Below are 14,495 nucleotides of genomic sequence, written 5' to 3' on the forward strand. Positions count from 1 at the left end.
TTAAATTTTAAATTCGTAATTTGGCAAATTTAAAAAATATGATTTGGACTGAACTGATTGTGAGTACAGCATTACACTAAAAAGTAACAAAGTAAACCAAATTTTCCAACAGAGTAAATTTGGTTCTCTTCTTTACATCATGATTGAACGATGGAACGCGTACAAAATTAGCGCCTAACGCCACTGATTACGCTCACGTCAAATCCAATGAGTCTAATAATGCTGATTGTGCCAATCGCGAGTTGAACTTTCCGAACGCAAAAGTCGTGCTGACGAACAGAAGCGCACGACGCGGCGCAGAGACGCTTTTCAAGCAGTGCCGTACGACCGACCGACCCTTGACCTGTGAAAGTGCAGACAAAGGCTCATCCTCTGACTCTGCACGCTTTTAGTTTAAAGCGTCTCTCAGCTAAAACATATATTGGTACGAGCAACGAGTGCCGTATGAGTATATTTGTACCGGCGCAGAGAGATGCATTTATTGTTTAATTTATTTTTTAATGCGAGTAAGTCACGCCGACGCTGACAACGAGGAAGAAAGGAGTCTTCTTGTGTGTTGAGCATGGAACGAAATTATGGTGCTGAAAATTTATCTCTCCTCTTTTATATACACACACACAATGGAGTGAAGCGCGACGAGTTATGTACGTGTGCAAGTACAATTTTATTGAGCTTGCGCCTGTAATTACACACTTAAGTGAACATATATATTATTGATGGCTTTTATATTGAGCTTTATTTTTATGCCGGGTTTGCACAGTCGTGTGTTGACGGTCGAGAATTTTGCGCCGTGCGGAATGAACAATCTTAACAGAAAAAAACGGATTTTGCGTATCAATTAATGCACACTTAGCAGATATAAATAAAATAATATTTTTTGTCTTTGTATTTTAGTAAGAAGTTGAATTTTTCAAAGAACAGCGTAATAATTTATATAATATTCACACTAGGTCGACAAAAAATTTTAAATTTATTCTTTTTGATTTTGTTTCATTTTAGCAATTGCAGGTTATAAAAATTAATTCACTTTGAAATAGGATTTTCTTCAAGGGCAAGCGAGATTTTATGCGCGACAATTTAGACACTTTCGCACGTGCTAAAAAGTTGCAATTTCCCTGCAACTTGATGCAAAGAATAGCCGCCGCATATCCTGTTTACTTTGACGCGTACGCAAATAAACGGGTGTGCAACATCTCAATTAGTTTCTCTAATAATAATTGTCAATTTCGCGGAAGCGATAAAATCACTGCTAGCGTTTGAGAAATCAGTAGCGCTTCCTAGACAATGAATGTGCACCGCGTAGGAGAACTCGAAATCATAAATTGAATGGACCGACGATATGGCAGCAACATTAAGTGTTTGGTGCGCTAAGGTCATTTGCATACGAAGAAAAGGCGCGCGTCTGATTAAAATCACCGACCTATTTGCATTAGCAGACCACTTCCTCTGATCTACTTACCAAAGCAGCATTCGGACGTCAAAATATGCGTTGCATAACATTCTCAACAATCGAGGGAAGTGTGCATGAAAATTTGTAACAGACGAGAAATGCTTCCTTGGGCGAACCCTGCTTCAATTATGCGATTTTGACATAGATAGGAAATGATACAACTCTTTTTAGATAGACCCAAGGGACCCAGAAATACTTAATAATTATTGAATATTTAGATTTCAGATGTTGGTATTTTCCAATGAAGGCCGGAAAGCGCACATAAAGACAAGGTAATGTCATAATATTTTCAGTTGATAATAATGCAACCAGCAGCCGAAACTATTTAAGCATATTTTTTCGCAGAAAATAACAGCTTGCTATTCACTGAGGAAGCTGGGTTTGATGTTAACTGAATTGGTATTTGTATGCAGAAAATCTGCTTTTTATAGAATTTTATCAATACACCGAGAAACCAAAAAGCATACTAAATACTCCAACGATATTATGATTCATTATTTTTTACTACATTATTTGCATTATAGAATTTTATGGCTGATATGGCCTGCCATCAATCAAATTCAATAAATAGCCTAAGTTGATGCCTTATTTCCAAGCTAAATTTTTATGCACCAATAAGAACGTAAAAAGGGTCCTTGAGCATTTTCACTATTTCATCGATCAGATCAATCATTATGCATGGTTGGTCTGCGCGAGTGAATGCCAAAGCAATTACTATAGGAATAGAAAAAAGGCACTAAGTATAGAAAAAAGCTGAAGCCTCATCATTCATCATAACAAAAACCTCGGAACTTAAGGTTATAAATGCGAGGCGATCGACTTAATAGATCAAAATAGTCCAAGTAGCATGAAGATGTAATGGCCTAGATTTGAAGGTGTTTAATGCCACCCGCACTGAATGACTGTTCGGCGGCAGTTTCCCTCCCACTACAAGGCGTGCGTGGTGGGCAGTATTACAATTTCGCCGTTTCTTGCATAATTAGTTATATTCTACTAATGAGATGCGAATGATTACAGATTGGTATTATAAATATTGATACAATTTTAGTGCAATAACAATTCACTTGACTCTACAGAGCTATCATTATAAAATTTAATGAAATAACGGTGTACTTCAAAGTAGAAATGTGGAGATTTATTGATGATATCACTAAACAAAAGTTAAAGGAGGAATACATGTATGATCAAATAATTTTACAAAATCTAGACAAATATTTTCAGGTTGCGAACAAGAACATTTCAATGACTTGAACTTAAACATCGACGGCTCTCATAACCATCAGGGGTTCGCTCGATTGATGACAGTGATCTTAATTTGGGATCAAGTAGTAAGGCTTCTTCCCCTGTTCACCAACTCCAAGTTTAATAGACAAGAAAGTGAAGTATTGTTCGAAGAATTCGACTGTTTTCAAGTCCAGCCCATCTCTCTTCTCTTCTCCGTGCTTCAAGAAAATTTCCACACACTTTTTGTAATTTTCTGTTGTCAACGTAGACACAGGGTGAAACCTATCAAGAGAACTGGCGAAGTCAGCTTTGTATTGCAGATGAAATTCCCACTGATATTCATCAAATCCGATATATTTGAGCTCAGCGCTCAGATCTTCATAAAGCTTCATGTTATTTATACAAGAGACGCAGTTGCAGTTCAAGGACACACTCTTTCTCATTTGCTGCTCTCCTGCAGGACAGAAGCTAAATTTCCCATTTGATGATTTGAACAGCTCTTCTCCCTCTTCAATTGGTCTTGTGGCCCTCAGCACCAAAGTCTTTTGGAAAAAGCTGGCGTAAACGTTCGGTTTGCAAGAATTTACAATGGCAGCAGCTCTGGGATAAAAACCCCATCCTACTAGCTGCTGACCAAATGACATTTCATCACTGTCGTTGATGAAGGCAATAGCGGAATGCTTGACATATTCTCCCCTGGCAAGAATTTCATCAAGCGCCTTCTTCATGAACACAATGAATTTTTGTTCAATCTCGCCTTTAAGTTGGAAGCTGTCTGCAATTAACTCAATTACGACATGAACAAAGGGAAATTCAAGTGCGGTTCTTGTTTTCCTGGCATTGAAAAGAACGTTCAATGATTGCTCAGGTTCGTCTGAGGAAATGATGCAATTTTTCAGTCCAACGGTGGAGATTAGACTGAGTAAAGGAAGAACAAATATTGGGATGGTAATAATTATTGGATGTCCTAATTCACAGATTTTTTCCAGCACCTCCTTCTTGGCGACACAATAAGAACTGTGATATTTATCCCAAGCCAATTTGGAGCACTTCTTGCTGCAGTAAAGATCCTAAAATAGTATTTATAATTAAATATAAAAATGCTTTTCGTATCACACAATCATATTTTACCCATGAGCATGAAGAGCAAGGCATCAAGTTCAAACACATTTTCAAGCATTCACTGCAGTAAATCCAATTAGATTCACCAAAAATGCCACAGCAGTGAGTAGAGCAGGCCAAAGGTGGTTCAACAAGAAGCACGTCACCTGTCAACAAACAAGGATTATGATTAAGCATAGATAGTATTTAAATACAATTTTCTTTACCAATTTCGATTTTTCTTTTTGCTACAAAGGCACCATCCTCCTTCACAATCAGCAGTGCAGAAGAAATCAAGGGGTCCAAAGCGCTTTTGCCGTAGCTCAACTTTGGAGGATCCACATACTCTACGGGCACCACCGGAAGAGCTGGCTTGTGACCTTCAATTGTTGCTTTTGGCGTGTCTGTAAAAGCTTCCCTAAAATCTTCTTCAGCTTCTTCTGTCATTCCCATCATCTTCTTGCACACTGCCATGCGCAGATGCAGTTTTTTAACCATCTCTTTGGGATAGTCGTTGGCAAGGGCAGTCTGCACATCAGCCAGGCTTTCTTTGTAGTGTCCCAAGGTCAAAAGGACAGCGCTCCGGTTGGCGTATGCGAGTCCTCGCAACCGACTGCCAGCTGGAGATCTAGCCAGGCTCTTGGTGAAGCAGGAAATCGCTTTGAAGTAATCGTGCCTCGCAAAGCAATCATTTCCAAGAATCCGCAACTTTTCTGGGTCCATCTCGAACCAAATGGGCATCCAACTCGTTGCTTTGTCCAGGTAGAGGGCACCTAACTTTTTTACTAATGTTTCCATTGCAGCGCTAAAACAAAATATAGTAGTAATGTTTGAGATTCGTGTTTGTTAATATAAAGGCAAAAAATCTTTAATTGTTACTCAGAAATAATGAGGAAATCTTTCGCAATATGCTGATAATTGATGGTGTTTGGTGGGTTTTTGCTTTGTGCTCTCCAAAAGTAAAAAAGATTTCGTGAGAGCAGAGTGAAATATAGATTTTAATGCATGTATTTTTTTGTACATTACACAACACTGCAGTTATGTACATAATTGTATTCATTTTTAATTTGAGAATTTATGTAATTGTTTTTCAACTTATGTTAACTTCAGCCAGACAAGTCATTTTGATCCATTCGTGAGCAATAATTACGGTAATTACGTATGTACATATGTATACGGCCAAGCAAGAAACTTAAAAATTATACTTCAAATTTTTGTTTAAATTTTGCTATACATAATTATGGGCCTGCAGAGCAACTTTGCCCCATTTGATAGTTAGTTAATGTATGCATAACATAATTATTATTCTTAATATGCACATACATACTCTGGAGATTACTATGTATTATTATATACATACATATTATGTACATACTCACATCATGGACCTAAATTATGTGTATGTAAGCAAGAAATCTAATTTCATACATAAGTTTTGTCGATAGAAAATATAAAAGTATGTACATAATATGTATGTACATATTTGTCAAAATTACATACATACCCGAATTTCGAAGTTTTCTCTAAGTGATGAGAGAAAAACTGATCAAAACACGAATAGGCTGGAACAACGAAACAATCAGGAACTTCTTGGATTATGTAAAAAAAATCGGGCGCGAGATGTGCTGCTCCGGAGCTGCAGGCTGGATCTGGATGTGAATATTGTGAATGCCACTATGTATATGTATACTTATTTTATGGCTTGTGCGTTTGCCGCTTTCCGGCTCTCCTCTTCCTCGCACTTTCTTTGGGCACTTGATGCCACAATGCCACTGGCCGCCTCGTCGCCTCTGACTGGTAGGATTTTGGTTTTTCACCATTATCTCTGGTGTTTCACTGACGTCGAAAGTATCTAGTAGTATCAGGTTCAGGCGTTGGCGATGCGAATGGAATTATGGAAGTGATTTGATTGCGACGGTCACAATACAGCACAGCAGCATTTCATTTTCAACAAACACAAATTGAAAAATTATGTAAGGCGAACCCTTTTTAGAGTAACGATACATAAATAATTTTTCCACGACTGTACATTTTAAAAATCACAAATCTCGTTCATGCTTTCTTTTTTAAATATTATGTAATTATAAATTTTCAGATTTCATATCACCTTCTTGTAATTAATTACCGATATATCTACCACCATAAACTGTACTGAAGAAGAGGAAGCTTTTTTAAAGATAATCAAAGGAGGAAAGAAGTTGTCTGAAGCAAATTTAGAATGGCAAAGTAAGTAAAATACATACATAATGTAATATCTACATAATTAAGCTTGTGCATTTGGTAATTCATGGAGTATTAATTTTAATTAAAAACTCGATGCGAACAAGAAACAAGAAAAGATGATCTACATAAATTAGAATAATTGAATGAGACTTAATAGTTAAACAAGACTTAACAACAGGCTTAAAGTGAAATTTATGCGCTATGTTCATTGCTTTTTGTATTTGTTTACATAAATTGATAAAATAAAATTCATGGCTATCTAGCCAATTAAATATTGCTATTAGATACATGGAACAAAATGCATACGATATAATATGTAAGTTGTAAAAATTGCAATTTCCAGTCTCGCGCCAAGCCATATTATTGACCCACAAAAATTCAAATAAAAAATATATACAGCATTGTGTACCTACTGCATTGCTGATTTTTGTTCTTAATTTGTTAATTGGGTAAATATATGTAGTTAAAGTTTCGCGATTGAATGACAGCGGTGACTCTTTGCAGTTTGTCCTATTTTGTTGAGATGGAAGAGAGGATCTTAAAAAATCCATTGAATGAGCTCTGCCCTGAGCGATTGCGGAAAATTGGAAATGATTTCTTTATGAAGAATGAGTACTGGAAAGCGATTTCCTGCTTCACCAAGAGCTTGGCAAGATCTCCAGCTGGCAGTCGGTTGCGAGGACTCGCATACGCCAACCGGAGCGCTGTCCTTCTGTCCTTGGGCCACTACAAAGAATGCCTGGCTGACGCTCAGACTGCCCTTGCCAATGATTATCCCCAAGAGACCGCTTATAAACTTTATTTACGGATGGGATTGTGCAAGAAGATGATGGGCATGACGACCGAGGCTGAAGAAGATTTCCAGTTGTCCATTAAAATGGTTGAAGATCTTGGGATTGAGGAGGAAAAAGAGCTGAAAGAAGAGTGTCTGAAGCAGTTCACTGGCAAGCATAAGCCGGTCATTCCTCAAGTTTATGGAGAGTACTTGAAACCTCCTAAACTGAATTATGGCAAAAACCCTTTGGAGCCCAAGATTTCTTCTGCTTTGCTCAAACTAAAAGATCGACATGCGCTTGTTGCAAAAAATAGCATTAAAATTGGTAAGCAGTTTAAAATGCTTTGTTTCATCAGTTTTTACTGTTTTGATTTCAGGTGATGTCCTTGTCATTGAGGAACCTTTGTCGTATGGTACACATTTCGGCGGTGGGTTTTGTGTAACAATTTGGATTTACTGTAGCGAGTGCTTCAAAATGTGCTTGAATCTGGCTCCCTGTTCTTCATGCTCATGGGTATGATTATCTTAAAGCTACATCCAATTTTGAAATATTTTTAAACTGTATATTTCTCTTTCTATAATATTTTGTTATATTTTTTTCTTGTAGATAATTCATTTGGTCATGAAAACCAACTAGAACTGGATAAATTTTGTATTGAATATATTATGTTTTACAAATCTTTAATTGTAATTATTTAAATGCATCAGCAAAATTAGGCCATGTTGGGCATATCGTCATAGTATCCTCTGAAATTTTTAAGGAAAAAAACACTTTTTAATTTACAAGTATATTATTTGCAGTATTATTGATAGAAATTACTTCTTTAATTACAGGCATGTTACTGCAGTGAAGACTGCTCGAAGACGGCTTGGGAGAAATACCACAAAACGGAATGTGCTGCTATGGACAGCGTGTTGAAAAAGCTGATTGAGGACAATGACAACCGCCTTCCTCCTATCTATATTTTTGTAGTCCAATCATTTATGATAATTGCCGCTTTTGGATTGGAAAACTGCATTGCATCATACCAAAATGAAGAGATTTCAGAAAATGCAACTATAATGGTCAAAGAATTTTTGAAAGCAAGAGCTAATGTTGCAAGGGTTTCTAGCCAATTGACCTTTGAACTAGTAGCTGAGAGTTTAAAGCTGAGTGGGGAAAGGAAAAAGAGCTTGATATCCTTCTTGAGAACCGCAGCTAGCAAAGTATTTTGGCTGAGAGGCATTTCTCAAGTTAGTGGACGTTGCAGAAGTCCTGTGGCCTTGGATGTATCGTTAAATCCTATTGGGATTGGTTATTACCATATGCTTGGACTCATTGACTTGTCTTGCGACCCCAATGTGTGCGCCACTTATTATCAGAAGACTCTGGTGCTCAGGGCTCAGAGGCCAATCAAAGAAGGGGAAAAGTTGTACATGTCTCATGACATTGACTTCAATTACAAACCACTAGTCAACAGACAACAGCTCATGTTGCAAAATCTTGGTATTCAATGTCAATGTGCTGCATGTATTGGGGACTGGCGCATGCTGCCTCACCAACCTTTTTGTCATGACCAATCATTGCAAAATTCTTCTCTTATTAAGAGATTCATGAACTTTGACTTCAATTCTGCTCTGCGAGCTGTTAAGCCTACATTTCCCATGTCAAACCTAACCATTGACAGGTACAAAAACTGTGTCAAGATCCGAAACCATTATGGGGAAGGAAGAAGAGATGATCATGTGTACAAGATCACTGGCGACTTCTTGCAGGTGTACTTTGCTTCCTCAGCTATGAGATTTTCTGTCAGCTCTCCGAGAGATAATGTAGATCGCTCATGTTTGGTTCCACTGGTACCTCGTTAACTGCCATACCTAAGCCTGGTTTTGTATTTTTATTAAAACCCAATAAATTTCATTCAAAATTAAATTTTCTTTTTGTAGCTTTATACATTTTTGTGACAAAAATTAATGTTGTTCAACGCGTAGTCTAAATGTGGTGTTGCTAGCACAAGACGAAAATAAAAACAATAAATAAATATTTTATGAATGCAGTTTGCTTCAAAAGTAAACCAATTAAGTCAAACTCACGATGCTGTAGTTGTCTTTTACAATCTTTATCATATATCCAAGTAAATCAAAATGCCCTTTTAGAACGATATGTTGAGCAGCACCACCTGCAGTGATGGACTGCTTTGCGGCACAGTTTTCCCTCCCTATGTAGGCGCTAAGATCAAAAAGTTCGCAAGATATTCTTTATTCTCAAAACCAGTTGTAAAATGTCATAAAGAGTAGTTTTTCGCAAGCTAATTTGGTGTATCTAAAGGGAAAAAATTACCTTAAAAAAATCGACACCATTAAAATAATTGAGATGAGGAAGGTTATCATTTTGTCTTTTTTAAGGGTGCGGTTTAAATTTTTGTTCGCATTTTTCCAATCGTTTTCTTGCCAATAATGTCACATTTTCGTGCGGCTGCAACTATTTTGCATGGTTTTAGCTTTGAAAAGAGCTGTAAAGCCAAATTCAGATGGTTTTAGTTAGCGATCATTTCGATTAATTCCAACGGAAATTTAACTCTGTTGGGATTTTTTGTCAGCAACTTAACCAAGAAATCAGCAATTAGCTCAACAGCTGGTTTCTAAAATAACTATTTAAAAAAATTTCCATATATCGTTTGACAAAAAATACACTTTCTTGAAACGGGATCTGAAAATCGTTGAAATGCGCCACACGTGCATTAACAAACATTTTTATTTAATTTATTTAGCCTATAAATACGTAATGGATCTGGTGATTAATTAAACGTTCCACTTATTGTCTGCGTGACCCTGCACGACCTGCTGCCACAGCGAAAGAACGAAAACATACAAGTAGAATCGCAATATGTGTAAAGCCTCAGAGGGCTGTCTGCTCGTGCTTTTTCAGCACAAAAGCCCTCGACGTCGGCTGTTTCGAAACTGAGGCGAACAATGCACGACCGAATGCATTCGCGCTATGCGGCGCGGAGATGGGCACAAGCAGCAAGGATGATGAGCAAAGGTCGCCTCGCTAGAAAAGCAAAAGGCGGCTGGACTCGCAAAAGCGATTGCTGACGCAATTCAGCATATTCACTTCATTAATTAGATTTTGCATGATCGTTGCAAATGAGAGTCTCGCGCGATGATTAGCTGCAATTTACACGCTGCTTATTCACCCGTTAGTTCAAATGGGATCGTCTTTTAATTCAATTCTGCGCATTGTAGCCCACTCCCCTTGGCATTATTTGCATTCCAAACTTGAAAATTGTGTCAGTTAGAAGCACTCCTTTAACGATTGTGATTTTGACCTCACGAGTCGCGCTATTTTTCTCACATTCAAGGTGTAATTTGAACATGAAAATGCAGCCACTGCGCGCGCGGAGGAGGCTTATAATTTTTGCCACGCACGTTTTGATGTGTCACCTACCGCACGGCATCGCTTACAGCTTGCTATTATAAAGAGATTATGCCGGCGTTGATGTCACCCGTATGTTTCCTAGCAATTTTGAATTAATTTTATACGTTGGCCAAAAAAGGAATGTAATTGGAGAGACACTACTATGCATGAATAACACATAATATGCCTTTGAGACCTTCTCTATTATTTTTTAATGGTTGTTTGTATTATATGCAGAATCGCACAATATGGCCTTGCCAAAATATAAACGAAGGGGTTCATTAAATTTTTCCACTGTCAAGTTCATCATTCGTCTCTAATCTGTGGGATGCGCTAGTCCAAAATTTTGGCCATTATTGTTGAGTAAATAGAAGTCAAGTCTTTGGTAATTTAATCTCTGAGAATTCAGGAAAGTCAAAATTGACCTGTAGCGGTACAACAACGCGGTCCTGCTTTTTGTTGGAAGCCAACAATTTTCGGCGGTTTGAATTATTGTAATTTTGCATTATTGTTTAACAGCAGAAAGGTTTAAAATAAGAATTCAGTTTTCGTCCGTCAGCCACACGGTGCTGACGTGATTTGTTTAATTGTGCAGAACCCGATTCAAAGGGGTGAGTCCAACCGTCAGTTAAACTAAAGAATTTGTAACTTATTATTTAAACCATTTCAGTTCTTGTACTTGATTTAAGTATCCGATCAGATTTCCAACTGTAACTAATACACCAACAAAATTCGTCTATGTATCTGAATTCATCGGTCTTCATCATTCCAACCCTCTTCATCTCCCAAAGACCCATCAATTGATTCGTTTCCTCAAAGACAGTCTATGTACCTAAATTCGCCATGATTCAACAAAAATTGTATTTTTAAATTGATTTCCTAAAATCATTTTCCAGTCCGTTACGCGGAAATAATGCTAAATTGAAAACCTTGTAATACTGGTGGCTCATGTAAACATCACAAAAAAAGAACACATTTGAGGAAAAAAATTTTATGCCAGAGCGGAATCAATGCAGGGTTCCCTTCCAAGTAAACCAATTAACGCATATTGTATATTTTTTCATTTGAATCCTACAAAATTTATAATTACACAAATAAGATATCTCTTGAAATATTTTATATATTTGCATTTCCTACTAAAGTGATAGCCATTTTGAGGAAACCACAAATCAGGGGCCTGTTAACTAAATTAATTTATCATCATATGCCACCGACGAGACTCTTTACAGCTGGAGGAAAGCCGTTCGTTCGTCTAGTTGCCCGACCGCTGAGAGTGTAGTCATAGTCGGTGGCAAATGAGCTGAAAAATATTTGTGTCAGAAACTCGTTTCACAAACCCAAATAGGTTATTATAGTGTTTTATCAGATTGTTCCACGCGGTCATCAATAAAGAAGGCCCTCATTTTATTCCTCGGTTTTGCGTAACTTGGACAGAGCAAATAAATAACCAATTGGTATCATTAATTTAACGAGGCAAAATAGTACAGAAGCACACGCAGCATAATTAATGCCTGGCAACGCACGTTTACGCCGGCACCGACAATTTCTTCTCCAAGCCGTGGCATTAAATTATTATGTTGTATTACTAGCTGCAATTAGAAATTCCGCTCCAAACACCAGCGGCGGCGGTGTGCGCTAATTTTAGTTATTAAAATGTTAGGCACGTGGTTTAACTTTTCTATGGGACCATCTTTGCCGTCATGGTTGCTAATTTCTCAACATTGATCTTCACTAAACAATTACTTAAAATTTTCACCCTATTTCTTACATTCGATCGTGGCGAGAATTCCAATTTAAATTAAATTAAAACATTCCATTTTCATAAAAAAAGGAAAATTAAACAAGCGAAGGTAAAAGACCATTGAAAGAAAGTAAGGCTGGCACAAATATCTCGCACCACGCATCCGCGCAAAAATGCACAGAAATGCAACTTTCGTTTCGCTCATGTTGATCGGTCCGGTTGCATCAGCGCGAGTGACGCTCATTTGTATGATAATGGCGCAGTCGGTCGCAGGAGAAAGAGCTTCAAGGATGTGCATTTGGTGCATTTGCTCACTAACATTCGATTCGAACTCGCCGGGCTTTTCTTTTCAACAGATTCCGATCTGCAATCAGCTCACTGACTGAGCTTGAATGTCAAAGTACAGCCACGAGAGTTACATTATATATATTATTATTGAGCCGCTCGTGCACTTCTCCGTCGGCAGCAAACAATAAATTTGTTTCAAAGTCTTAGGCAGTAAAATTTTATTATGTTTTCGGCAACTGCTGGATTTCGGGCTGGCATTTACCCACGCCGATTGCTATCGAGAGATTAACGAAATCTGTTCAATTGCTCGTTATTTCGCAAATAAGCAGTCTCTCAAAATGTTTGTGCAGAAATTCGTGTTTGTATATATGGATAAATTTGCTGCTTTACTTTCCAATATCTTCAGGACAAAAGAAAGAAATTTTATTTAGTCCAAAAACAATTAATCAATATTTCAATAAATTTAATAATTTTATAATAAAAATAAAGACTATTTTATCTGAAAAAAAAAACAATATTTGCCTTGAGCAAAAAGAGTGCACGTTTCATTTAATTTTTCTGGAAGCAATTTCCTGACTGAACTATATTTTTAATTCCTTATAAGCTCAAAAATAAATGTTTTGGTCTGTCCCAAGGCTGTGTATGAAGGAACATCGTTTCATTGAGCGCAAATTTATATCGTGGAGATGCGTATATTGGGAGTTAACCCTGACCGGCTGTGAGGTAAAATTGTAAAAGAACGAGGACCAAAGTCGCAGCCGGCTTATTATTTCCTCGCACGCTTTCTGTGCTCTGTGCCTTGTGGCCGCATATTAAATTATATTGAGCGGCCAGTTAGTTAATCGGCCCATTACGAGCCCAAAGACAATATGCGCTGAGAAGCTTCTCTCTCTGCTGATAAAAATAATTGAATATCAATTTGCAAAAGAATGCATTCCACGAAGAGTTCGTTGCGGTTAAAAATGGTGGAAAGGTGAAAGTTCACCAAAGTGATTTCATTGCGATGTGTTTTTGTGGCTCGCGGAGGTTTTGAAACAGGATTATTGTGTTCCTTCATTGTTGAGGGCAATTAACATCACGTACACGTAAATGCAAAGAGGATTTTAACTCAATTGTGTTCTCGCAAATGAATATGTATCCCTCTGGGGCGATTGCATACTTTTAGTACACTAAGTGCTACGCGACGCACAGGCTCTTTAGCTTCTTTAGGAAACTTGCTCTTACACACACACACACAGAGTGATTTATTTTACACCTGCTGTTTTCGAAAATGCTGAAATTCGCTTCATTAGGAGCATCTTCGCAGCTGAATATTAAAGAGCTCGAAATAGGTGGAATGGGTTTAGTGTTGCGATAGAAAACAATCGCTTTTACAATCAGAACACCACATTTCTTAGAACAAAAGGTAATAAATAACTAAAAAAATAGCTGTACAAAATCCATTATCACGGTGGATCCATGAGATGGTTATTAAAAGACGAAATATATTCCTTTTTTAAAAATTGTATAGATTGCTCTCAGTTATTTAAAAAAATCCGATGCACTCTAAATTCACAATGGACGTTTTTTAAATTAATATTTAGTTTCAAGGTTGATCTAGTTTTCACCTCATTTTTTTGCTTTTTTATTGACTTTGTTTGTTTTAGTCTACCGTTACTCATATAACAACTTAATGTTTTTTTAAATAATTTTGTTGAAAAAGCAGACAGCTTTAGACACTCTACACTTTCAATTGAATTTCAAAAACACATGATGTGCACCAAATAAAAATTGAAATTGGAATCTGAAATGGACTAAAATGCTCCAGATAAAATAATTTTTTTTATTCTACGGCACAGGGTTTAAAAATAAACAAATAAAAATAAAATAACAAATAATGCAAATAATGAAAAGTTGATCTTTCGTCACGATCTAAATTTTTTCTGGGTTTATCATTTCAATCGGGTTATATTAAAATATTTGTTTTAATGCGACCCATTCAAAAAGGTTTCTTAATGGACTTGCGAAGGAAACTGAGAATTTCCAATTTAAATTTTTAATAAAGCTTCAATATTTTTTTAAATTTATTGAAGTTAATGCACTTATATCACGCTTTAGCCCACAAAGGAATTAAAAAAAAAAATCGCTCAAACCTAATGGGTATAGTTAAAACTTTACTGCATTAAATATATACGGAAAAATCCTTCATGGCCGGAATCAGCAATGTTTCAAATAAATTGGACAAAATTTTGTCTGGTTAATTTCTTAGTAATAACAAAAGGTCAGTCCAAACAAAATAAATTTTAGATTTTAACGT

The 14,495-nt window shown here is 36.9% G+C and overlaps 2 protein-coding genes across 2 annotated transcripts; one reads left to right on the plus strand and one right to left on the minus strand.

The window, feature by feature from the left end:
- Positions 1-2,563: 2,563 nt before the first annotated feature.
- Positions 2,564-5,595, minus strand: LOC135948571 (uncharacterized). Its single transcript, XM_065497916.1, has 5 exons — positions 5,466-5,595; positions 5,280-5,418; positions 4,003-4,580; positions 3,806-3,942; positions 2,564-3,744 (listed from the first exon to the last, which is right to left on the minus strand). The coding sequence occupies exons 1-5, from the start codon at positions 5,593-5,595 to the stop codon at positions 2,761-2,763; spliced, it is 1,968 nt and encodes a 655-aa protein (XP_065353988.1). The 3' UTR covers positions 2,564-2,760.
- A 19-nt stretch (positions 5,596-5,614) lies between these two features.
- Positions 5,615-8,801, plus strand: LOC135948572 (uncharacterized). The gene is made up of 5 exons (XM_065497918.1): positions 5,615-5,748; positions 5,871-6,001; positions 6,503-7,098; positions 7,151-7,287; positions 7,608-8,801. Exons 2-5 carry the CDS (start codon positions 5,994-5,996, stop codon positions 8,619-8,621), a joined length of 1,755 nt encoding a protein of 584 aa, XP_065353990.1. The 5' UTR covers positions 5,615-5,748; positions 5,871-5,993; the 3' UTR covers positions 8,622-8,801.
- The last annotated feature ends 5,694 nt before the right edge of the window (positions 8,802-14,495 follow it).

Source organism: Cloeon dipterum, chromosome 1 (genome assembly GCF_949628265.1).
Source record: "Cloeon dipterum chromosome 1, ieCloDipt1.1, whole genome shotgun sequence".
NCBI classification, from domain to species: Eukaryota; Metazoa; Arthropoda; class Insecta; order Ephemeroptera; family Baetidae; genus Cloeon; species Cloeon dipterum.

What these genes read in the sequence shown, in the direction of transcription:
- LOC135948571 (XM_065497916.1), bottom strand. Translation starts at nt 5,595, where the DNA reads ATGGTGAAAAACCAAAATCCTACCAGTCAGAGGCGACGAGGCGGCCAG. An exon ending in ACGCACAAGCCATAAAATAA is followed by an intron (nt 5,419 to 5,465) that starts GTATACATATAC and finishes ATCCAGATCCAG; the next exon opens with CCTGCAGCTCCGGAGCAGCA. An exon ending in GAGAAAACTTCGAAATTCGG is followed by an intron (nt 4,581 to 5,279) that starts GTATGTATGTAA and finishes ATTTTGTTTTAG; the next exon opens with CGCTGCAATGGAAACATTAG.
- LOC135948572 (XM_065497918.1), top strand. An exon ending in AAAAAATAGCATTAAAATTG is followed by an intron (nt 7,099 to 7,150) that starts GTAAGCAGTTTA and finishes TTTTGATTTCAG; the next exon opens with GTGATGTCCTTGTCATTGAG. An exon ending in CCTGTTCTTCATGCTCATGG is followed by an intron (nt 7,288 to 7,607) that starts GTATGATTATCT and finishes CTTTAATTACAG; the next exon opens with GCATGTTACTGCAGTGAAGA.